At 37.9% G+C, this 23,958-nt stretch overlaps 1 protein-coding gene across 1 annotated transcript in view; it reads right to left on the bottom strand.

Annotated features, from left to right (window-relative positions):
- VTA1 (vesicle trafficking 1) overlaps positions 1–23,958 on the bottom strand; it is a 76,890-nt gene that overhangs the window by 29,824 nt on the left and 23,108 nt on the right. The window contains exon 5 of the mRNA XM_038000813.2: positions 1,033–1,141. Within this exon, the coding sequence (XP_037856741.1) occupies positions 1,033–1,141 (109 nt within the window). The remainder of the gene's footprint in view (positions 1–1,032; positions 1,142–23,958) is intronic.

Below are 23,958 nucleotides of genomic sequence, written 5' to 3'. Positions count from 1 at the left end.
AACACAACCACACTCATTTTTTTACATATTATCTATGGCTCCTTCTGTACTATAACAGCAGAGCTAAACAGCTGCAACAAAGACAGTATCATTCATAAACTGAAAATATTTATTATCTGATCCTTTAAGAAAGTTTACTGATGCCTGGAATGGATAATTATCTTCACATATGCCTAAAAGTGGGTAGCAAAATGCAAGGATCGTTTGGAATTTTCCCAGTTCCAAGAACAGTGGTCATTCTCTTTATAACCATCTATTTACTACGTCTAATACATAAAAAACAAGTAAGTGAAAAAAGGTTTCCCTTTTCTATTATACATTAACTGAAAGGCCAAGTAAAATAATAAGACCTTTATTTTTTAATGATTAGAATTTGTAAAACACACTATGTGATGGTAAAATTTTCCTGTACATATGAAGTTTAAAAAAAAACACAGCCAGGTACAGAACAGCATGTATATTACCAGTTGTATGAAAAACGGGAGCATATATGTTTCTACTCGGTAGTAAATTCATAAAAAATGATGTCTGTAAAGATACACAAAAAAACTAAAAACAACACTTACTTGAGTTTTGGTAGGATCTGGGAAGATAGGAGATGTGGTAGACAGGAGAAATTCACTTCATATTTTTTATATACTCTATGATTTTTTTTGAACCATGTGAATGTATTACTAACTCCCCAAATAACCTACACAACTCAAAGAGATTTACAAAAAATTATACAGTATTCTTTGCGGTTTGAAAACATTTTATAAATTATAAATGGATTGCCTTTCCTATATAACAGGAATGAAATCTGATTAAAAGTAGGAGACAGATAAGTCATTTTGTTGACATGGACAGGTATTACAAGTTTGACCTTTATTTCTGTTTCTCACTGTCCCTAAGTTTATGATTTTATACTTAACTTTCATAGATTCTGGGCCTGATGAAAACAAAATTGTATTGTTCCCTCCAAAAACTCTGAATAATCTACTGAATAATTATGATTCTACTAAGTCCTTTTACTCAGAATAAATAAATACATACCATTATCTTCTTCAATTCCAACAGGGCCTGCTTGAGGAGTCTCCCCATTCTTTAAACAATTATGGATGTATGTTGCCTTCCATCTGGCATACTTCCTGTGTTTCACATTCTAAAAGAGAGCATTTTTATATCAACATTGGACTACAGTAAAGAAGTAAAAAGTAAACATTTATGATGATCTATATCATATTTCTGAGATAAAACCTATTTATGCAGATTACAGCTCTGAAAGAAACTGGCAACTCCCACCCTATTGCTAGAATCCACCAAGTATTTAAGGCCTGACAGAATTCATAAAAAGCTATTGTCCTCAAAACGCATGCCCAGTTCTCTTTTATCATTTAACATTTCAGAAAGGATATGCAAGGTAAAAACAGGAGTGTCCTTCCAGCAAAATTTGTATCTCTTCTGCACAGGGGAGAAACAGGCTAAAGTAGAATTCTAAGACTAAATATAAAAATAACAATAGATTGAATTATTTTCACTAAAGACAAAAAAAGACCTGTACAAATCAAGAAAAAAAAAAATTAAGATGATGTAGTGGTTAAAGCAAACGCTAGATTGATAGGCAAACCTGACTTTTTAACTAGTCACGTGCTAGTTAACAGCTCTGAACCTCAGTCACACTGATTCTAAAAAGGGAAAAATAATACCTGATTGGTTATTGTAAGAAGAACTGAAAAGATCATGAAGAACCTGTTAGTTGCCTCTTCTATGTCTTAAACCTAATTTTACATGATATGCTAATGTTACAGGATATAAGATTAAAATTTGCTTTAAAAAATATAAAAACCTCTTAGAATTTTGGATGTGCTAGTGATTTTTAGTTTATATTTTCAACTGACCTTTAGAGTGGTATCGTTATAACTTGGGAACTTGTCAGAAATGCAGAATCTTCAAGCCCACCCCAGATCTACTGAACTTGATCTACAAGTGCCAGTCTGCACCTGCACTACAAGAACCCCAGGTGCACATTATATAGTTTGAGAACAAAATATGCACATTAGAGTTTGAGAGCGAATGTGGTTTTACTATCTGAAAACAGGCATGGTGGCTCACATCTGTAATCCCAGTACTTTGGGAGGCTGAGGCAGGCAGATCATGAGGTCAGGAGTTCGAGACCAGCCTGGCCAACATAGTGAAACCCTGTCTCTACCGAAAATACAAATATTAGCTGGGTGCGGTGGCAAGCGCCTGTAATCGCAGCTACTCGGGAGGCTGAGGCAGGAGAATCACTTGAACCCGGGCGGCAGAGGTTGTGGTGAGCCAAGACCATGACACAGCACTTCAGCCTGGGCAACAGAGCAAGAGTCTGTGGAGGAAGAAGAAGAAGGAAGAAGAAGAAGAAGGAAGAAGGAAGAAGAAGGAAGAAGGAAGAAGGAAGAAGAAGGAAGAAGGAAGAAGGAAGAAGGAAGAAGAAGAAGAAGAAGAAGGAAGAAGGAAGAAGAAGGAGAAGGAGAAGGAGAAGGAGGAAGGAGGAAGGAGGAAGGAGGAAGAAGGAAGAAGGAAGAAGGAAGAAGGAAGAAGGAAGAAGAAGGAAGAAGGAAGAAGGAAGAAGAAGAAGAAGAGAAATAGAGAGCTAGGCGCAGTGACTCATGTCTGTAATCCTAGCACTCTGGGAGGCCAAAGAGGGTGGATGGCCTGAGCTCAGGAGTTGGAGACCAGCCTGGCCAAAATGGTGAAACCCCATCTCTACAAAAAACACAAAAAATTAGCCGGGCATGGTGGCAGACACCTGTAATCCCAGCTACTCAAGAGGCTGAGGCACGAGAGTCATGTGAACCCAGGAGGCAGACGTTGCAGTGAGCCAAGACTGCGCCACTGCACCCGCCCGGCTCCGGACCTCTTCCTGGCCAAAAAAAAAAAAAAAAAAAAAAAAAAGAAATAGAGTAACCTTTTGCAAAGATCCACTAGGTCACTGATGAGTACAAATGCAGCATGTGGTCCAGATACTTAGTTGAGTATTCTATAATGTGAGTCTCTAGATACTACTAGAGGTAGCTTCTATATAGAAAACTAAAAAAATTAACCCCTAAATTACTGAATTTGTATCACATTTCCTTCTTATCAAACACTCCTCTTACATATTCAATTAAAAAATCTATACATGGATTCTGATTTTCTTCCAGGTATGACATTTTGCTCCACTTCACAAATGAGCTTTCCAACAGAAGTATCCACATTTAAAGTCTTCACTTCTTTACCATTCAGTTCACTCTGGGGCTGAGGAGGGTGTATTTCTTTTCTGTTTACTTCATATTCTCTAGTAACACAAAAGGTTAGGGAATCTGAATATGCCTGTGTCTTTTACTGGTAGGGAGCCCACATGTGTCAGCCTGTACCTCACTTAAGTTGTCAGTTCATTTGAAGAACTGATCTTGCTAATAATATCAACTGCCTAGTCCACTCTAGAAAATCCAAGGCACACTTTTTAGGTATCATCTTACCAAACTGCTATACTCTGTAAATATATTAAAAGCCCTGGACTATGCCAATCTTTGGGAAACATTCTCTATCTCGTTTTTGTGACACTCAATTCTCTTGGTTTCTTTCCTACCTCCTTTGGCTCCTAATCTTCTAGCTGACCTTCAAGTAATTTTAAATACTCTGTCCTAGCAGAGAGTGCAAAATAGTGGGCGCAATCAATAATAACACATTTAGAATTTTAAATAAGAATTATGTTTTCTATATTCAAATATGGGAAAAGTTACAGAGAGCCAAATTCCTAACTTCTCTTTTAAAAATGAAAGATCTGGGCCCACATTTAGTAATAATCATCTGAGCTGAATGAATACACCCTTCAGATAATGTACATTCATTCATTCTCCCTCTCCCCCATCTCAAGTCCATACAACATATCAGTTGTCATTTGTTATCTTACAGTGGGCTGTCTTAAGTCATTATACCACCTACCAGATTCATACAAGCATCATGATCCTGCCATCTAGGTCATTTTTTTTTTTTTTTCTACCTCTTCATATGCCTTCCCATAGCTTTAAGCACTATTGATAAATTTATTATTCTTAAATTTATGAATCTAGCCAGAATCTGCTTGGACAAATATCCAACTCACTATGTGACATCACCACCTGGATGTCTCACATACAATTAAAATTAAAACTGTTCTTTTGATCCCCCTACCACCTTTCCTTTCCTCTGGGAACTTCACTCTCAAGTAAACGGGAGGAGTCATTTTTAACAGTTCTCCCTATGCTTTGCCTCTCTCCCCACTCCCTTACCTAATTTACCAAGAATCCAGTTGATTTTCCTTCTGAAACATACCTTGATTGGTCTTCATCTCCCCATTTTTGCTGCAATAGCCCCCTAATTTGTCCCAACTTCCATTCTTGCCCTAGCCCCTACCACATCTTCCTCATCTAGTACTCCGAGTTCAGGGATCTTTCTAAAATATAAATCCACTTGTATGAATCTTTTCAGGTAAAATGCAAAATCAATTCTAAGTTTGGATACAAGGATCTACTCTACCTGATTCTTGATTGTCCAACCTCTTCTTAATGTCCCTATCCCATTCACTGACTACTATCCAGCTATGCATTTTTTTTTCTGTTACTACACATGTCATGGCCCATACAACCTGTTTGCCTGTTGTCTTTTTTCTTCCTCACCCAGCTAACTCACTCCTACTCAGCTCATTCCTCATATGCCAGATCAAATGCCACTTCCTAAGAAAGGTTTTCCTGATGTTCCCAATCTAAGGTCAGACACTCCAGTAATCTCGCATCTTTTTTTACAACAACATTTATCACAGTTTGTAATTACATAAAGATGCTGACAAAGTGTCCTCTCTGACCCTCAAAACACACACATACGTTACAATATAAACTCATTAAAAGAAGAGTCTATCTGTTGTTTATACCAACCACTTGGCTTTGTGACCAGTATGTAGTAGTTGCTCAAGATGCATACACATCTCCAACGTATGACAGCTTAACTGATTCTAACTGAAGTTTCTGTGGTAGTACAAGAGATCATTATTTCTGTCGTATGTAAGGGGCTATTGGATTTAGCAAGTTCTGTTACATTTATGATACAGTTAGATAGAATGACTTGAAATTTCCAGTGTTTGTTTTAGTCCTATAGAAACAGCAATAACCTGTGGTTCACCTTTTTCTTCTGTTTTCATTCTTTCAGAGCAAAGAATATATGCTAAAGCATTGACTTTTCCAGATTTTTAATTTTTCAAAATCTTGAGCAATTAGAACTGAAGGGCTACAAATGCTAGATTATCAGATTTGAATCTCTATGTTCACATGTCCACTTGAATTCAGTATCTGCAAAATGACATTCTTTTAAAATGTTTATTATTAACCTATGCTCCAGCAATGAAAACTAATGAAGGTAATTAACTACTCTATATGCTTAGTGGTTTAAACTTTCTCTCTTTGGGGGAAAACATAAGATATGTATAGTTAACCTCAACATACTTTTAGGCTCTGAAAAAGTCTGCTATTAATTAAGACCTTTAATTAGCAATACAGGATATATAAAGTAAGTCATTACGTTATTTCTGCCTTTAGGGAGCTAATCATCTGGCTAGGGATATGAAATTAAAATACAAAGAACTATTACTATAAAAATACACTTAGTAGGAAGTATTAAACTTGTTTCCTATAGTAAGTACATGGAACAGTTCAGAGAATAAAGAAAAAACAGAATAAGGTAAAGGAAACGATGCTTTAGTTTGGCCATGCAGGATGGGTAAGTTATGAAAAAACTGAAGTGGTAACAAGATTCTGGAGAGAAGGACAAGTACAAGCAAAGGTAGAAATAAGGAAATATTTGGGGAATAAAGATAAAGAAATCAATATGCCATGGATAGAAGACACATATTAAATGCTAGTTGGGTAAGATAAATCAAAGACAAGATTAAAGTACTGGACTAACATCTTTAGAACATCCTACAGGTTATAAAGCATTTCCACACATTTTCCTCTACTTGGTCCTCATCAGAACCTCAAAATTTAAGCAGGTCACATTGTACTCACACTAAGGCTTTGAGACATTATAGGACTGTTCAGTGTAAATACAGTTTAATCTGGCATTCAAGGCCCTCCACATTGTGGACACTCAGTCTTATTTCCATTTCCCTCAATCAAGATTGGATTCCTGTCTTACCTGCATTCTCTTCTCATGTTATTCTCTCTTATCTAACATGATTTCCTTTCTGCCCAGTCTCCTTTCCTCCAAGGCTAAGTGCAAACGCTTACTCCCTATGAAGCGCCCTCATTTCCACTAAGTCAACAGTTATTTATTATTTACTCAAGTCAGGTACTATGCTAAGTGCTGGGGATCCATGAGATGAATGAGTCAAGCATGAGCTTTACAGTCTAATGTGAAACCAGGCAATAACTGACATTCCTAAATCTGGCACATGTCTTATCTGAAGTCCCATATTTCTTCATCCTTCTTTCTTGGGATTCTATAATCCTATCATTTTAGAGACGAAGAAAGATCATTACAAAAATAAAGTAATTTACTGAAGGTCATACTGTTTTAGTAGTAAAGTTAGCCACTCATTCGGGTCTATCTTGGTAAACTACAATTACCACACTGCAATTTGCAACTCAGATTAAAATATATGAAATAATAGAAAATAAGCCTTAAAGGTCAGCTACTTAAGTGTTTATCAATGTAGAATGTACCTTTTGGTAGTTACAAAGAAAACTATTTTAAAAGTAGATGAATAAATTGCTAAGGAAAGTTTAAACTGCCTTCTGTGAGGGTCTTTAAAATTGGGCCAAAATTTTTTCTATCTGAAATAATTTAATCCTGTCTAAAGACTTAGTGGAAAAGTTGTAATGACTTTAGAAGGTTCTTTCAGTCTTAATATCTAAGTATTAGCAGTGTAGAGAAGTTTAAAACAATTTGGGTTTCTGCATTAGTAAGCGAAATTTAAGAAACTAAGTTGAAAAGGGTTCATTTTAGTAAAGCAACTATTTTTTATTTCATACTGTTTCCAAAACATCCCTATTCCTAGAAACTGATGCATATACTATTTAGCAGAAATTTCCGGCAGTTGTAACTCCACTAATTCACTTTTCAATGTTGTTTTATTTAAAATAAAGGATGTAAAGGATGCTGGATACTAAACAATATTTTAAAAGGAAACTTTCAAGATGTATTTTTGAAATACATTAACTCCTTTTTGCTGATTAGACATCCTTTCTAAGAAACAGGAACTGCAAAAAGAACTTTTACTTTTGTCCTTGGCCTCTAAGTTCCTGTTTTGGTACTGGATTGATGAGAATCACTGACAACTGCAAATTTTGGCCACTTAAGAATTACCATGAATTTTCATTTAATTTTTAAATCACTTGCTACACTGAAGCATGACTGGTTAGAGAACAGCAACTGCAGGCTGGAGCAGGGATTTTCAAACTTAGTACCTTTAAGAATCACAAGACTGTAATAATAAATTCCTGGCTAGAACGATGAAAAATTTGATATAAATTATTCTCCATTAGCATACCAAAAAGTTACCTTGAAAGACAAAGTTTTATACTAGCTGTCTCTAATTCTTCCTCTTTGATTTTATATTGAACCCATCCTAGGCAAGTTTTTAATCGCACTACTCACTGCAACAGTTTTCGTCAAGGTCACAGATTACTTCTATATTCCTATTAGGTTGGTGTGAAAGCAATTGTGGTTTTTGCCACCTAAATTCAAGGCTTACATGCCATCTTCCTTGACCCCTATCAGCATGAACAGGTGATTATTTCCCACCCCATTCCTTGATGCCCCACTTTACACTTGCTTTCCTGGTTATCAAGACCTCCTGGTTTTCCTTCTCCCTTGCTGTGCTCCTTCAGTCCTTTATACTGGTTCATTTTCATGTCCCAGTGTCAGGAGTACCTCAGGCTTCAGCTCTTGATTCCTTGTCTCCTCTTTCTACACTTGATGACCTCATGCAGTCTAATAAATATACCACCTTTAAATACCATGAGGTGTATTTGCTAACTTCCAAATTTATATCTTCTGTTCAGACTTCTCCGAACCTTAGGATTTTGTATAAGTATATATCCAATTCCACATTTCTTCTGTATATTTGATAAGTTCAAAACCAACTCCTGATTTTCCCCCACAAGTCTATAAATGACTAAAGTGGTTAAGAATGATCTTACAGTTGTCAGGTCCAACTCTTGGGAGTCATTTTTGAGTTCTCTGTATCTTTTACAGTTTGCCAATGAATCTGTTATATTTTGTCAGCTCTACATTCAAAATACATCCAGAATCCAACCACTACTCACCATGTCCTCTTCTGCAAACTCTGATCCTAGCAAGATCTTTTACTTTGATTATTTAATAATGTACTAATGAGTTTGCCTTTTCCAATCTTGTCCATTACAGAAAGGAAAAATACTTTAAAAATACAAGTCAAAATTTATCAATTCTGTTTGAATCCTCCCCCCCAACACCCTCATCCTCATCTCCTATCCTATCACTCCTTCTCATTCTGGATTCTGCCACATTGTTCTCCTTGTTATTTCTTCAACAAGAATAGGTAGCTTGTACTGTAGTCTCAAAAATGTAGCACTTTATCTTGCCTCTTCCTGGAACACTCCCCAGATTACATGCAAAAATGCAATACGCATTAGCCGGAGAATCCACAGCTTTCATAACACTTTCAAAGTAGCCAGTGATAACAATGGGATTAATAATCTCTAACTTCGTGGCAACATCACAAATACATTTATACTCTTAGTCCCTCAACCTCCCAAGTTATTATATAAACAAGACTTCCACATAACTCCGAGAACACTGAGAAGTGGTATAATGAGAAATGCTTGAAAAACACATATTAAACAAATGTATTACCAAAATGATTCAGATACTGAAATATTCATAGTCACAGATTACATGTATTTCCTGATATTTATTCAACATTTTAATCCCTTTATATTTTTCAAAGCAACTATAATTTCATCAAACAAGTTTTTAAAATGGAGAGCAAAACTATACTCCCAAAATCAAAACTATAACTTAATATACAAATACTTAAATATAACTCCTCTATTTTTAAAATATCATAACATTGGAATATACGTTCCAAGTAAACAAAAGATTTCCAAACAAGGTGTGGTAGGTAACTGTTTAATACTTAATCTACTGGGGTAAGACAAGAAACCAATGTTAATTATTTTTTGAAAAAAAAAAATTATATATAGTTTTCATCAAACTTACAGGAAGTTTTAAAAATAGGACAACATACTCCCACCACATGTCTTCTACTCAGATTCTCCAACTATTTAATTTTTGTTTTATTCATTTATTTCTATATATAAATGTATAAAAAAATATATATATAAATATAAAAAGTGTGTGTGTCGGGCCAGGTGCGGTGGCTTACGCCTGTAATCCCAGCACTTTGGGAGGCCGAGGCGGGTGGATCATGAGGTCAGGAGATTGAGACCATCCTGGCTAACAGAGTGAAACCCCATCCCTACTAAAAATACAAAAAATTAGCTGGGTGTGGTGGGGGGCGCCTGTAGTCCCAGCTACTCAGGAGGCTAACGCAGGAGAATGGCATGAACCCGGGAGGCAGAACATTCAGTGAGCTGAGATCACGCCACTGCACTCTAGCCTGGGTGACATAGCGAGACTCCGTCTCAAAAAAAAAAAAAAAAAAAAAAAAAAAAAGCTTGTGTGTCTGTATGTATCTATTTTTTTTCTGTACCATTTAAGAGTAAATAGAAGACACTGTGTCCCCTTTCCCTTTCATTTCACTTTCCAAAATCTAGGACAATCTCAAAAATCAGAAAATTTAATATTTCAACAACACTACTGTCTGATCCACAGTCCAAAGAAATTTTGTCAATTGTCCCAATCATGTCCTTTGTAGTTATTTTCCCCCCAGGCCCAGATCTAATCTAAGGAGCATGATTAGTATTCCTTGAACTTACTTTGTGTTGTTTGTTTTTTAAACAACACAAAGTTATTATCTTATAGTTCAGTAGGTCTGCTTCATCTCATCAGAATAAAATAAAGCTTTCAGCAGTCTGTAGCCCTTCTGGAGGCTCAATAGGAGAAACACTTCCTGCTCCTTCAGGTCATCATATGGTTGTAGGACTAAGGTGCCTGTTTTCTTTCATTTATTTATTTATTTAATTTTTATTATACTTTAAGTTCTAGGGTACATGTGCACAACGTGCAGGTTTGTTACATATGTATATATGTGCCATGTTGGTGTGCTGCACCCATTAACTCGTCATTTACATTAGGTATATCTCCTAACGCTATCCCTCCCACTGCCCCCACCCCCCTACAGGCCCCGGTGTGTGATGTTCCCCTTCCTGTGTCCAGGTGTTCTCATTGTTCAATTCCCACCTATGAGTGAGAACATGCGGTGTTTGGTTTTCTGATCTTGCGATAGTTTGCTGAGAATGATGGTTTCCAGTTTCATCCATGTCCCTACAAAGGACACGAACTCATCCTTTTCTTTGGCTGCATAGCATTCCATGGTATATATGTGCCACATTTTCTTAATCCAGTCTGTCACTGATGGACATTTGGGTTGGTTCCAAGTCTTTGCTATTGTGAATAGCGCTGCAATAAACATACGTGTGCATGTGTCTTTATAGCAGTATGATTTATAATCCTTTGGGTATATACCCAGTAATGGGATGGCTGGGTCAAATGGTATTTCTAGTTCTAGATCCTTGAGGAATTGCCACACTGTCTTCCACAATGGTTAAACTAGTTTACAGTCCTACCAACAGTGTAAAAGTGTTCCTATTTCTGCACATCCTCTCCAGCACCTGTTGTTTCCTGACTTTTTAATGATCACCATTCTAACCGGTGTGAGATGGTATCTCATTGTGGTTTTGATTTGCATTTCTCTGATGGCCACGGATGATGAGCATTTTTTCGTATGTCTGTTGGATACATAAATGTCTTGAGAATTGTCTGCTCATATCCTTTGTCCACTTTTTGATGGAGTTTTTTCTTGTAAATTTGTTTGAGTTCTTTGCAGGTTCTGGATATGAGCCATTTGTCAGATAAGTAGCTTGCAAAAGTTTTCTCCCATTTTGTAGGTTGCCCGTTCACTCTGATGGTAGTTTCCTTTGCTGTGCAGAAGCTCTGTAGTTTAATTAGATCCCATTTGTCAATTTTGGTTTTTGTTGACATGGCTTTTGATGTTTTAGACATGAAGTCCTTGCCCATGCCTATGTCCTAAGTGGTACTGCCTGGGTTTTCTTCTAGGGTTTTTATGGCTTTAGGTCTACCATTTAAGCCTCTAATCCATCTTGAATTAATTTTTGTGTAAGGTGTAAGAAAGGGATCCAGTTTCAGCTTTCTACATATGGCTAGCAAGTTTTCCCAGCACCATTTACTAAATAGGGAATCCTTTCCCCATTTCTTGTTTTTGTCAGGTTTGTCAAAATTCAGATGGTTGTAGATGTGTGGTATTATTTCTGAGGGCTCTGTTCTGTTCCACAGGTCTACATCTCTGTTTTGGTACCACGCTGTTTTGGTTACTATAGCCTTGTAGTACAGTTTGAAGTCAGGCAGCATGATGCCTCCAGTTTTATTCTTTTGGCTTAGGATTGTCTTGGCAATGTGGGCTCTTTTTTCGTTCCAATTGAACTTTAGTTTTTTTTTTTTCCCAATTCTGTGAAGAAAGTCATTGGTAGCTTAATGAGGGTGGCACTGAATCTACAAATTACCTTGGGTGGTATGGCCACTTTCACAATATTGATTCTTCCTACCCATGAGTACGGAACGTTCTTCCATTTGTTTGTGTCCTCTTTTATTTCATTGAGCAGTGGTTTGTAGTTCTCCTTGAAGAGGTCCTGCACATCTGTTGTAAGTTGTATTCCTAGGTATTTTATTCCCTTTGAAGCAATTGTGAATGGGAGTTCACTCATGATTTGGCTGTTTGTCTGTTACTGGTGTATAAGAATGTTTGTGATTTTTCCACATTGATTTTGTATCCTGAGACTTTACTGAACTTGCTTATCAGCTCAGGGAGATTTTGGGCTGAAACAATGGGGTTTTCTAAATATACAACCATGTCATCTGTAAACAGGGACAATTTGACTTCCTCTTTTCCTACCTGAATACCCCTCATTTCTTTCTCCTGCGTGTTGCCATGGCCAGAACTTCCAACACTATGCTGAATAGGAGTGGTGATAAAGGGCATTCCTGTCTTGTGCCAGTTTTCAAAGGGAAGGCGTCCAGTTTTTGCCCATTCAGTATGATATTGGCTGTGGGTTTGTCATAAATAGCTCTTATTATTTTGAGATACGTTCCATCAATACTGAATTTATTGAGAGTTTTTAGCATGAAGGGCTGTTGAATTTTGTCAAAGGCCTTTTCTACATCTATTGAGATAATCATATTTTTTTTGTCTTTGGTTCTGTTTATATGCTGGATTACATTAATTGATTTGGATATGTTGAACCAGTCTTGCATCCCAGGGATGAAGCCCACTTGATCATGGTGGATAAGCTTTTTGATGGGCTGCTGGATTCGGTTTACCAGTACTTTATTGAGGATTTTTGCATTCACGTTCATCGGGGATATTGGTCTAAAATTCTTTTTTTGTTGTGTCTCTGCCAGGCTTTGGTATCAGGATGATTTTGGCCTCATAAAATGAGTTAGGGACGATTCCCTCTTTTTCTATTGATTGGAATAGTTTCAGAAGGAATGGTATCAGCTCCTCCTTGTACCTCTGGTAGAATTTGTCTGTGAATCCGTCTGGTCCTGGACTATTTTTGGTTGGTAGGCTAATAATTATTGTCTCAATTTCAGAGCCTGTTATTGGTCTATTCAGGGATTCAACTTCTTCCTGGTTTGGTCTTGGCAGAGCATATGTGTCCAAGAATTTATCCATTTCTTCTAGATTTTCTTGTTTATTTGCGTAGAGTTGTTTATAGTATTCTCTGATGGTAGTTTGTATTTCTGTGGGGTCGGTGGTGGTATCCCCTTTATCATTTTTTATTGCATCTATATGATGCTTCTCTCTTTTCTTTTTTATTTGTCTTGCCAGTGGTCTACAAATTTTGTTGGTCTTTTCAGAAAACCAGCTCCTGGATTCATTGATTTTTTGAAGGGTTTTTTGTGTCTCTATCTCCTTCAGTTCTGTTCTGATCTTAGTTATTTCTTGCCTTCTGCTAGCTTTTGAATGTGTTTGCTCTTGCCTCTCTAGTTCTTTTAATTGTCATGTTAGGGTGTCACTTTTAGATCCTTCCTGCTTTCTCTTGAGGGCATTTAGTGCTATAAATTTCCCTCTACACACTGCTTTAAATGTGTCCCAGAGATTCTGGTATGTTGTATCTTTGTTCTCATTGGTTTCAAAGAACATCTTTATTTCTGCCTTCATTTCATTATATACCCAGTAGTCATTCAGGAGCAGGTTGTTGAGTTTCCATGTAGTTGGATGGTTGTGACAGAGATTCTTAGTCCTGAGTTCTAGTTTGATTGCACTGTGGTCTGAGAGACAGTTTGTTATCATTTCTGTTCTTTTACATTTGCTGAGGAGTGCTTTACTTCCAACTATGTGGTCAATTTTGGAGTAAGTGCAGTGTGGTGCTGAGAAGAATGTACATTCTGTTGATTTGGAGTGGAGAGTTCTGTAGATGTCTATTAGGTCCGCTTGGTGCAGAGCTGAGTTCAATTCCTGGGTATCCTTGTTAACTTCCTGTCTTGTTGATCTGTCTAATGGTGACAGTGGGGTGTTAAAGTCTCCCATTAGTATTGTATGGGAGTCTAAGTCTCTTTGTAAGTCTCTAAGGACTTGCTTTATGAATCTGGGTGCTCCTGTATTGGGTGCATATATATTTAGGATATATCATTAGCTCTTCTTGTTGAATTGATCCTTTTACCATTATGTAATGGCCTTGTCTCTTTTGATCTTTGTTGGTTTAAAGTCTGTTTTATCAGAGACTAGGATTGCAACTCTTGCCTTTTTTTTGTTTTCCATTTGCTTGGTAGATCTTCCTCCATCACTTTATTTTGAGCCTATGTGAGTCTCCGCATGTGAAATGGGTCTCCTGAATAAAGCACACTGATTGGTCTTGACTCTTTATCCAATTTGCCAGTCTGTGTCTTCTAATTGGAGCATTTACTCCATTTACATATAAGGTTAGCATTGTTATGTGCGAATCTGATCCTGTCATTATGATGTTAGCTGGTTATTTTGCTTGTTAGTTGATGCAGTTTCTTCCTAGCATCTATGGTCTTTACATTTTGGCATGTTTTTGCAGTGGCTGATAGCAGTTGTTCCCTTCCATGTTTAGTGCTTCCTTCAGAAGCTCTTGCAGGGCAGGCCTGGTGGTGACAAAATCTCTCAGCATTTGCTTGTCTGTAAAGGATTTTATTTCTTCTTCACTCATGAAACTTACTTTGGCTCTATATGAAATTCTGGTTTGAAAATTCTTTTCTTTAAGAATGCTGAATCTCTTCTGGCTTGTAGAGTTTCTGCCGAGAGATCTGCTGTTAGTCTGATGGGCTTCCCTTTGTGGGTAACCCGACCTTTCTCTCTGGCTGCCCTTAGCCTTTTTCCCTTCGTTTCAACTTTGGTGAATCTGAAAATTATGTGTCTTGGAATTGCTCTTCTCAAGGAGTATCTTTGTGGCATTCTCTGTGTTTCCTGAATTTGAATGTTGGCCTGCCTTGCTAGGTTGGGAAAGTTCTCCTGGATAATATCCTGCAGAGTGTTTTCCAGCTTGGTTCCATTCTCCCCGTCACTTTCAGGTACACCAATCAGACGTAGATTCGGTCTTTTCACACAGTCCGATATTTCTTGGAGGCTCTGTTCATTTCTTTTTACTCTTTTTTCTCTAAACTTCTCTTCTTGCTTCATTTCATTCATTTGATCTTCAATCACTGACACTCTTTCTTCCAGTTGATTGAATTGGTTACTGGAGCTTGTGCATTTGTCATGTAGTTCTCGTACCATGGTTTTCAGCTCTATCAGGTCATTTAAGGCCTTCTCTCTACATTGGTTATGCTAGTTAGCCATTCGTCTAATCTTTTTTTAAGGTTTTTAGCTTCTTTGCAATGGGTTCGAACTTCTCCTTTAGCTTGGAGAAGTTTGATCGTCTGAAACCTTCTTCTCTCAACTCGTCAAACTCATTCTCCGTCCAGCTTTGTTCCGTTGCTGGTGAGGAGCTATGTTCCTTTGGAGGGGGAGAGGCACTCTGATTTTTAGAATTTTCAGCTTTTCTGCTCTGTTTTTTCCCCTTCTTTGTGGTTTTATCTATGTTTGGTCTTTGATGATGGTGACATACAGATGGGGTTTTGGTGCGGATGTCCTTTCCGTTTGCTAGTTTTCCTTCTAACAGTCAGGACCCTCAGCTGCAGGTCTGTTGGAGTTTGCTGCAGGTCCACTCCATACCCTATTTGCCTAGGTATCAGCAGCAGAGGCTGCAGAAGAGTGAATATTGCTCAACAGCAATGTTGCTGTCTGATTGTTCCTCTGGAAGCTTCGTCTCAGAGGGGTACCCAGCTGTGTGAGGTGTCAGTCTGCCCCTACTGGGGGTGCCTCCAGTTAGGCTACTTGGGGTTCAGGGACCCACTTGAGGAGGCAGTCTGTCCGTTCTCAGATCTCAAACTCCATGCTGGGAGAGCCACTACTCTCTTCAAAGCTGACAGAGAGGGACATTTAAATCTGCAGAGGTTTCTGCTGCAATTTGTTTGGCTATGCCCTGTCCCCAGAGGTGGAGTCTATAGAGGCAGGCAGGCCTCCTTGAGCTGCGGTGGGCCCCACCCAGTTCGAGCTTCCTGGCTGCTTTGTTTACCTACTCAAGCCTCAGCAATGGTGGGCGCCCCTCCCCCAGCCTCGCTGCTGCCTTGCAGTTAGATCTCAAGACTGCTGTGCTAGTAATGAGGGAGGCCCCATGGGTGTGGGACCCTCCAAGGCAGGCATGGAATATAATCTCCTGGTGTGCCGTTTGCTAAGACCCTTGGAAAAGTGCAGAATTAGGGTGAGAGTAATCCGATTTTCCAGGTGCTGTGTGTTACGGTTTCCCTTGGCCAGGAAAGGGAATTCCCTTACCCCTTGTGCTTCCCGGGAGAGGCGATGCCTTGCCCTGCTTCAGCTCTCACTCGGTGGGCTGCACCTAACATCCTGCACCCACTGTCTGACACACCCCAGTGAGATGAACCTGGTACCTCAGTTGCAGAAATCACCCGTCTTCTGTGTTGCTCATGCCAGGAGCTGTAGCCTATAGCTGTTCCTATTCGGTTATCTTGGAACCACCTCAACCTTGACTTTTTAAAAAATACCAACCAAGCTGTAAAATGTCTATTGATTTGTCTGATGTCACCTCATGATTAGGTTTGGGTTATACATTTTTGGCAGCATTATCACTGAAGCGATATTTGTCTTTTTCAGATCATCTTATTAGGATGCACATGATGTGGGTTGTGCCAACATCAGTGGTGTTAGGTTTAATGACTTGGCCTAAAGAGGTGTGTGACAAGTTTTCTCATTATTGAATTACTATTTTCCTCTGAAAGAAATGAGCAATTTGGTAAGATATTCATAGACATGTAAATTTACTTTTTATCAAACTTTCCACCTACTTTTAAAGCTTTTAATAATTTTTAAAAAAATTATTTTTTTAAAAACTTTTAAAGCTCACTAATAATTTTCTAATTTTATCATTATTTGTACATTTACAGTTAGAATCCTATGAAAAAGAGCCTTCTCTGCTCTTCTATTATTTATTCATTTATTTATTTCTTCATATGTATCAGTATGGACCTATACAGATTCTTTATTCAATGAGTTATCATTCATTACTATCTTTCTAATTTTTATGCTCAAACTGTCCCTGGCTTGGACAATGGGAACCCTTTCAAGTCGGCTTCTGGGTCCTATGATTATGATAACACTTTCCTACTTTCTGTCACAAGAAGGTCCGGCCTTATCTATAGCTTTCCTGGACTCAGTCCTAGATTAAGCGCTTTCTGTGAAAGTCCTGGTTCCTTATGCAGAATAAAATTAGAATAGAAAATCAGGTACTAGGGATGCTCACTGTGCACTCACTGCTACTGGTGCATCATTGCTCCTAGGAGAGCACAGAGACATACAAATAGCACACATACAGTATACATATTATACCTATATATCTATTCATCTAATATATTTAAAAGCATGAATTAATAAGATTACAACAATTCCAACCTAACAGCATAACACAATCTAGTCTTCTCTCATTCCACATCGTTACTAAATTCCCCAAAAGTGAGAAGACTGTCTTCCTCAATATATTTAATCATTTGGTCACTCCTAGAATACAGAATAAGCAGGTTTAGAACTGCCAACCCATACTAAGACAAATCAAACCTATAAACAAAATAGTTCAATATTTAACTTCTGCAGTAAAATGAACATACTTTGAGATGTATACATCTTCAGTGCACAATATTTTGACAAACAGATTAGTATACCTGGGTAAACCATACTTCTAATTATATCCCTTCCTAGAGCAACTTCCTTTGGTGTGCATGCATGTACACACACATACACACACATGTGTATGAAGGCAGTTGTATAGTTTGCATTCTTCTGGCTTTTTTCCTCAGTATAATGTCTACTAGATTCATCCATGTTGCAGGTTATATCAGTAGTCAGTTCCTTTTTGTATCTAACACCCCAATGTGTTTGCCAGTGCCCCTGTTGGTAGATATCAGGGTTGTTTCTAGCATTGGGCTATTATGAATAAACTTCCCATAAGTGCTCCTGAACTAGTCTTTTTCTGGAAATACATTTTTATTTCTCTTGGGAAAAAAACAGAAAAGGAATTGCTGGGTAAAAGGGAGTATGTTTAGCATTAAAAAAAAAAAAAAAACTGGCCAACTCTTTTCCTAAAGTGGATGTAACATCTAACATCTCCATCAAGCAATGTATGAAAGCTCTTGGTTTTTCACATTCTAGACAACAGTTTATGTGGCCACTCTTTATTCGTGTTATTTTATTGATTTTTAAAAACTATTCTATCAATGACTAACGGGGGGTGTTAAAATTTCCAACTATGATTATAAATTTTTTATTTTTCTTTTCTTTTTGTCAATTTGTTTCATATAGTTTGAAAGTCTTATTCTTAGGTGCACAGATATTTGTAACTGTATTGTTTTCTTGATGAACTGACTCCTTTATTATTATAAAATGTTCCCTTTTATTTCTAGTAACACATCTACTCAAAGTCTATTTTATCTATGGCCACTGGGATTCTATTTACTTAGTAGCTGCATTGAGCATCTTTTTCCATATTTTCATTTTCAAAATATTTATCTTTGTATTTGAACAGTACCTGCTATAAACAGTATACAGATAACTCAGAAATAGAACAGTGGCAGACAAAATATTAAAAAATAAAAAAACAAAAATGTTGAAGCACTAGAGAAAACAGACTTTAGTTTTATACAAGTGAATAATGACATGAAATTAAAAGGAAAAAAAAAATCAAGATTGACCAAGAAAAATATCATTGAGTAAATGAGATCTATTACATTTTAGAAAAGTTATGAAATATAAGTTATATATAAACAAGTATAAGGCATTTTTCCATCTACAGATTAAAAAAATGAAACACTACCACAACTTTTCAAGCAGAAACTAATCAAGAAGACAAAGCCCCCTCTTCAAGTACTTGCAATATAATTTATTCAAAAATATAATACACAAAAATGTAGTTAATACATTCATAGTGTAACATTCATAAAGTCAGAACTCTAAATACAGGTGGGGAGAGCTGAGAGAATGGAGAAATTCATGTAAGGACTAGAATAATGTAGGTGAGACTTGAAGAGAAGATAAAACTTAGGCAAAGCCGGCTAGAAACACAACATTTCCAAGGGTGAAAAATGAGAAGACAGTGAGCAGCCTGATCTACAAAGAAAGTAGGACTGGCAAATAGTGCTGCAAGCAGAGTACAGAGCATGACAGAAAACCTGAAAATCTGACAGAGGAGCATGGACTTGCAGTGTTAGGAAATAAGAGGTTCCTGTAGGTTCTTCAATGACAGAAGAATAAATTGCAGGGAAAAAAAAGCTCAAAATAGGATGCATTAGTTATGCAAATTGCATAATTCATCTTGTGAATCAGTGGCCTTTTTGAAAAGGGATGGAATTTTAAGTAAAAAGAACTTAATTAGAATACCCCAAATCATCACATACAGATATCATACAGAAGGCTTCTGTTATTCAGATTGTTTACATCTTGTATTAGTCTATTTTCACTGCTATAAAGGAATACCTGATGTTGGCTAATTTATACAGAAAAGAGGCTTCACAGTTCCGCAGGCTGTTCAAGCAAGGGCTGAGCATCTGCTTGGCTTCTGGTGAGGCCCAGGAAGCTCTTACTCATGATGGAAGGCAAAAGGAAGCCAGCGTGTCACAAGGTACGAGAGGCAGCAAGAGAGACGCCAGACTCTTTTAAACCACCACTTCCCACATGAAATAACAGGGCGAGAACTCACTTATTACCATGGGGAGGGCACCAAGCCATTCATAAAAGATCCACCCCCATGACCACTCTTCCCACCAGGCCTCACCTCCCACACTGAGGATCCCATTTTAACATGAGATTCGAGGGGGACGAACATCCAAACTATGTAATTCCACCTCTGCTTCCCGCCTCCCTCAAATCTCACGTCCTTCTCACATTGCAAAATATAATCATCCCTTCCCAAGAGTCCCCTAAAGTTTTAACTAATTGCAGCATCAACTCAAAAGTCTGAAATCTCATCTAACAATCAAGGCACCTTCCTTTCACCTGTGAGCCTGTATGATTAAAAGCAAATTATTTACTTCTAAGAAAGAATGGTGGTACAGGCATCGGGTAAGCATCCCCAGTCTAAAAGGGAGAAACTACCCCAAAAAACGCGCAATACGCCCCATACACGTCCAAAAACCAACAGGGTAGACATTAAACTTCAAAGTTTCAAAATAATGCTTCACTCCATGACCAGCACCCAGGGAACACTGGTACAAGTGGTGGCCCTGGGCAGCTCTGCCCCTATGGCTTTGCAGGGTGCAGCCCCTGTGGCTGCTCTCATAGGTTGGAGTTGAAAGCCTGCACCTTTTCCAGGTTCAGGGTGCAAGCTGTCAGTGGCTCTACCACTCATGCAGGCCTGGGTGGTGGCAGCCCCACTCCTACAGCTCCACTAAGCAGTGATCCAGGTAGGACTCTGTGTGGGAGCTCCAACCTCACATTTCCCTTAGCACTGCCCTACTAGGATCTCTTTGTGAGGACTCTACCCCTGAGGCAGGCTTCTGCCTGGGCATACAGGCTTTCCCACACATCCTCTGAAATCTAGATGGAAACTGTCAAGCCTCCTTCACTCTCGCATTCTGTGCACTTGCAGACTTAACACACCATGTGGAAGCTGCCAAGGCTTACAGCTTATGCACTCTGGACCAGTGGCCCAAGGTATGCCTGCGGCCCTCTGAGGCACAGCTAGAACTGGAGCAGCTGGGACAACCATAAAAATTTTCAAACTTTAAATCAATTAAAAATAATTGTCTGCATTATAAAGATGTTTAAATTAAAAGACAAATATACAAATAAAAATTTGCCATTCCCTTGCCCATTTTCTTTTTTTATTTTAGATTTCAGTGTTTCCCAAAACACATTCTATGAGAAGGAAAACAACCACTTTTGAAGAAAGTTTCAGCTTTGTTAAAAAGCTACGGAATATCAAGCAGTTAAATAACACCAGTGCCTTTCCTTATCAACAAACAAACCAGTTATGGTGAGTCTTGAACTATATCTAAATGTATCTAATGAGTATATATCAAAAAAAAAAAAATCTTGTCTACCTGAAATCTTCAAACTCATTCTTTTCCCACTTTTCTGTTTCCTGTCTTTGTCTCTACCAGTGTTTTCAAATTACACAATGAAACTAAAGTGGAATTGTAAAGGAGGAAATGAGTTAACACTGCTAAATGATTTGAAGACCAGTTTATATTCATGGTTTTGGAACAACTCATCTTTTTATAGTTTTTGAAATAAAGGTTATAATAGTTTGTGTCTTGTTTTAGGCATATAGTGCTTAAATGACAGGTAAGTAAAAAAACTTACATGTTCTTAGACAACAATGAGGACCTGTGAGAGGGCTGATGCCGCTAACTATCTTGCTTATCAATATTTTTAAGGGGTAGTAAAATCACAGCTGAAGTGTACTTCTCCCTTTTCCACCTAAACAAGCATTACTGAAAACTCCTGGCATTTTAAATTATTATTATTATTATTATTATTATTATTTTAAACAGAATCTTGCTCTATCACCCATGCTGGAGTGCAGTGGCACAATCCCAGCTCACTGCAACCTCTGCCTTCTGGGTTCAGCAATTCTCTGCCTCATCCTCCCAAGTAGCTGGGACTATAGGTGCAGGCTGCCACATCTGGCTAATTTTTTGTATTTTAATAGAGAAGGGGTTTCACCGTGTTGCCCGGGCTGTTCTCAAATTTGTGAGCTCAGGCAATCCACCTGCCTCAGCCTCCCAAAGTGCTGGGATTATAGGCGTGAGCCACTGCACCCGGCCTAAATCATCATTTTTTAAAAACCTCAGTAATCACCATGAAGGCTCTGTTTCTAAAATGGAAAACGATGGAACAAAATACAATACTGAAAATAAGAGAAAACAAGTCTGAATAAGGCTGATCACACTGGTTGGCCTGAGGCATATGGATAGACTTTAACAGTATTTTCCTTTCCTTGGCTGACTTTATACAGTTAATCAACCTTAGTTTGTAGTCAAAAATCAGTTTACTAGCCATGTAAGGGTAAGATCACCGTAATATATTGCATACGAGAAAAGTTAGTATTTTGAGTGTCAAGCAATTTGTACACTTCTACAAATGTACAAATATGTACATATACACAATTTTTGCTGAAAGTGCAAACTTGATATATAACAAATTTTAGTAAAAAGCACCTACATAATTACATATTAACTGTGTATACACACATTTTTCAACACAGACATGCAGGATTTATGGAAGGCCCAAGAATATACTTCAGCCCAAAGCATATGACCACAGAGACGTCCCTTTCCACTCTGGCCATATAGGTTTAATTTCTTTCCATCCTATTCCAGACCCCTCCAACTATCTAGAATCCTTTATCTACCAACAAAGACGCAATCTCCTACTTTATTCTAGCACTAGTGCAAGGCAAAAGGGCTTAGGGAGCAGGTTACGTAGTGAGATAGGGGGTAAAAAAAAATCCCTTTACCCTTACTCTTTAGTAACTCTAATATCTACACAAATCCCATCCCATCACCCCAATCTCACCTGAAGCCTTCTCATTGGCCTCATTTACAGTGTTTGCCCTAGTTTCTATGTTCAAAAAACTAAGGAAGCTGGTTCTTCATTAATGGTAGCTAAAAGTAGCTAAAAGTAAACCTAGATTTTTCTCCTGAAATACAGATAAATCATGTAGTTTATGTACGTGGAAGTGTTACATATTCTTTAAGTGAAAAGAATCTATTACTCACTTAAGATTTCTGGAAATTTTGTTCTTTTTCCTATGACTATTACTTAACCTGTTAGCTGGGTTCACCATTGTTAGCAGTTATAACTTTAAAGGATTATGTGCTTGCTTCTAAAATACATAGGCAAAGGTAGCTTCCCTAAGTAAGAAGTAGGAGAAGGCAAGGAGAGCACAATAAACCATGTGGCATTCTGATCTGCTACTTTGCCTTATCATGATCCTCTCCTCTCGTATCTTGAATTTCCATTCACATCTACAAATGTGTTTCTTTATTAACTTCTTCCTCTTACATTGCAAAAATAGGTGTTTACCAAGGGTTTTTACTTAGTCATCTTCTCTCTCATTCAAAACAATCCACTTACCTGAAGGGTTGGTCTAATCTTATAACTTGAATTGTCCCCTCTACTTTGCTGTCTTTTGCTTATTTATTTCCAAGAGGCTTCTGGTGATTCCTTTTTAGTTGTCAAACTTGCAACTCTAATTTTAAAATCTAAGTTTCAATAAATTATTGTTTCTCAAATCAAAAACAACTCATCATGTATGGTTCTCTACCTCTCAACTAAGGCCCACAGTTAATCATCAACCAGTTTTTTTTTTCTTTTTTTCTTTCTTTTTTTGTCAAATGGTTTTGTAGTTCTCCCTCAATACAGTTCATTGTACAGACTCCTATGATACGAAGCACCCCAAGGCATAATTCTTTACTCAAAAATACAAATTGAAGATTGCAGGTCTTCCATCATCTGTCTGACCTGGCTTATGACTTACTCTTCTACTCTGAATTCTCACCATTCTCCTTCACCTACCTGGTACTCTCCAAAGTTCTACTGAACCACTCAAAGCTTTCCATCATGTCATATTTATATTACCTCTGTATTCCCAAGTATTTAGCATAGTTCCTCACACTAGTAAAACAGAGAAGAAAAGAAAATTTGGATCATTAATAACAGGAGATGAGGTGAAAGGGAGTTAAAAACGTGGATCCATGAGGCCATCAGAATATAAAAAGGTAATACCCACTGAATAACAGTTCAGGTTTTCACACTCCAGGTTATCAGTTCTCCTTTATACGACTCTGTACAAGAGTTAAAACATCTGAGAGCAGTGGCTCTGAATGGGCATTGCTCCATACCTGAAAATATCTCAGGTGGTTTCTGGTTAGCTCAGTTACTGGGAAATGACACTGGCAGTGTGTGGGCAAGGGCCAAAACTGCTTTATGTTTTGGAATAAAAGGGACAATCACATTAAAAAAATAAAAATCCCGGCTGGGAGTGGTGGCTCATGTCTGTAATCCCAGCAGTGTGGGAGGCCGAGGCAGGCAGATCACGAGATCAGGAGATTGAGACCATCCTAACAAACATAGTGAAACCCTGTCTCTACTAAAATACAAAAAATTAGCCAGGTGTGGTGGCGCACACCTGTAGGCCCAGCTACTTGGGAGGCTGAGGCAGGGTAATCGCT

The sequence above is a fragment of the Chlorocebus sabaeus genome, chromosome 13 (assembly GCF_047675955.1).
Source record: "Chlorocebus sabaeus isolate Y175 chromosome 13, mChlSab1.0.hap1, whole genome shotgun sequence".
Classification (NCBI taxonomy): domain Eukaryota; kingdom Metazoa; phylum Chordata; class Mammalia; order Primates; family Cercopithecidae; genus Chlorocebus; species Chlorocebus sabaeus.
The sequence above is the reverse complement of the archived record's forward strand: the minus strand, read 5'-3'. Positions and strand labels throughout refer to the sequence as shown.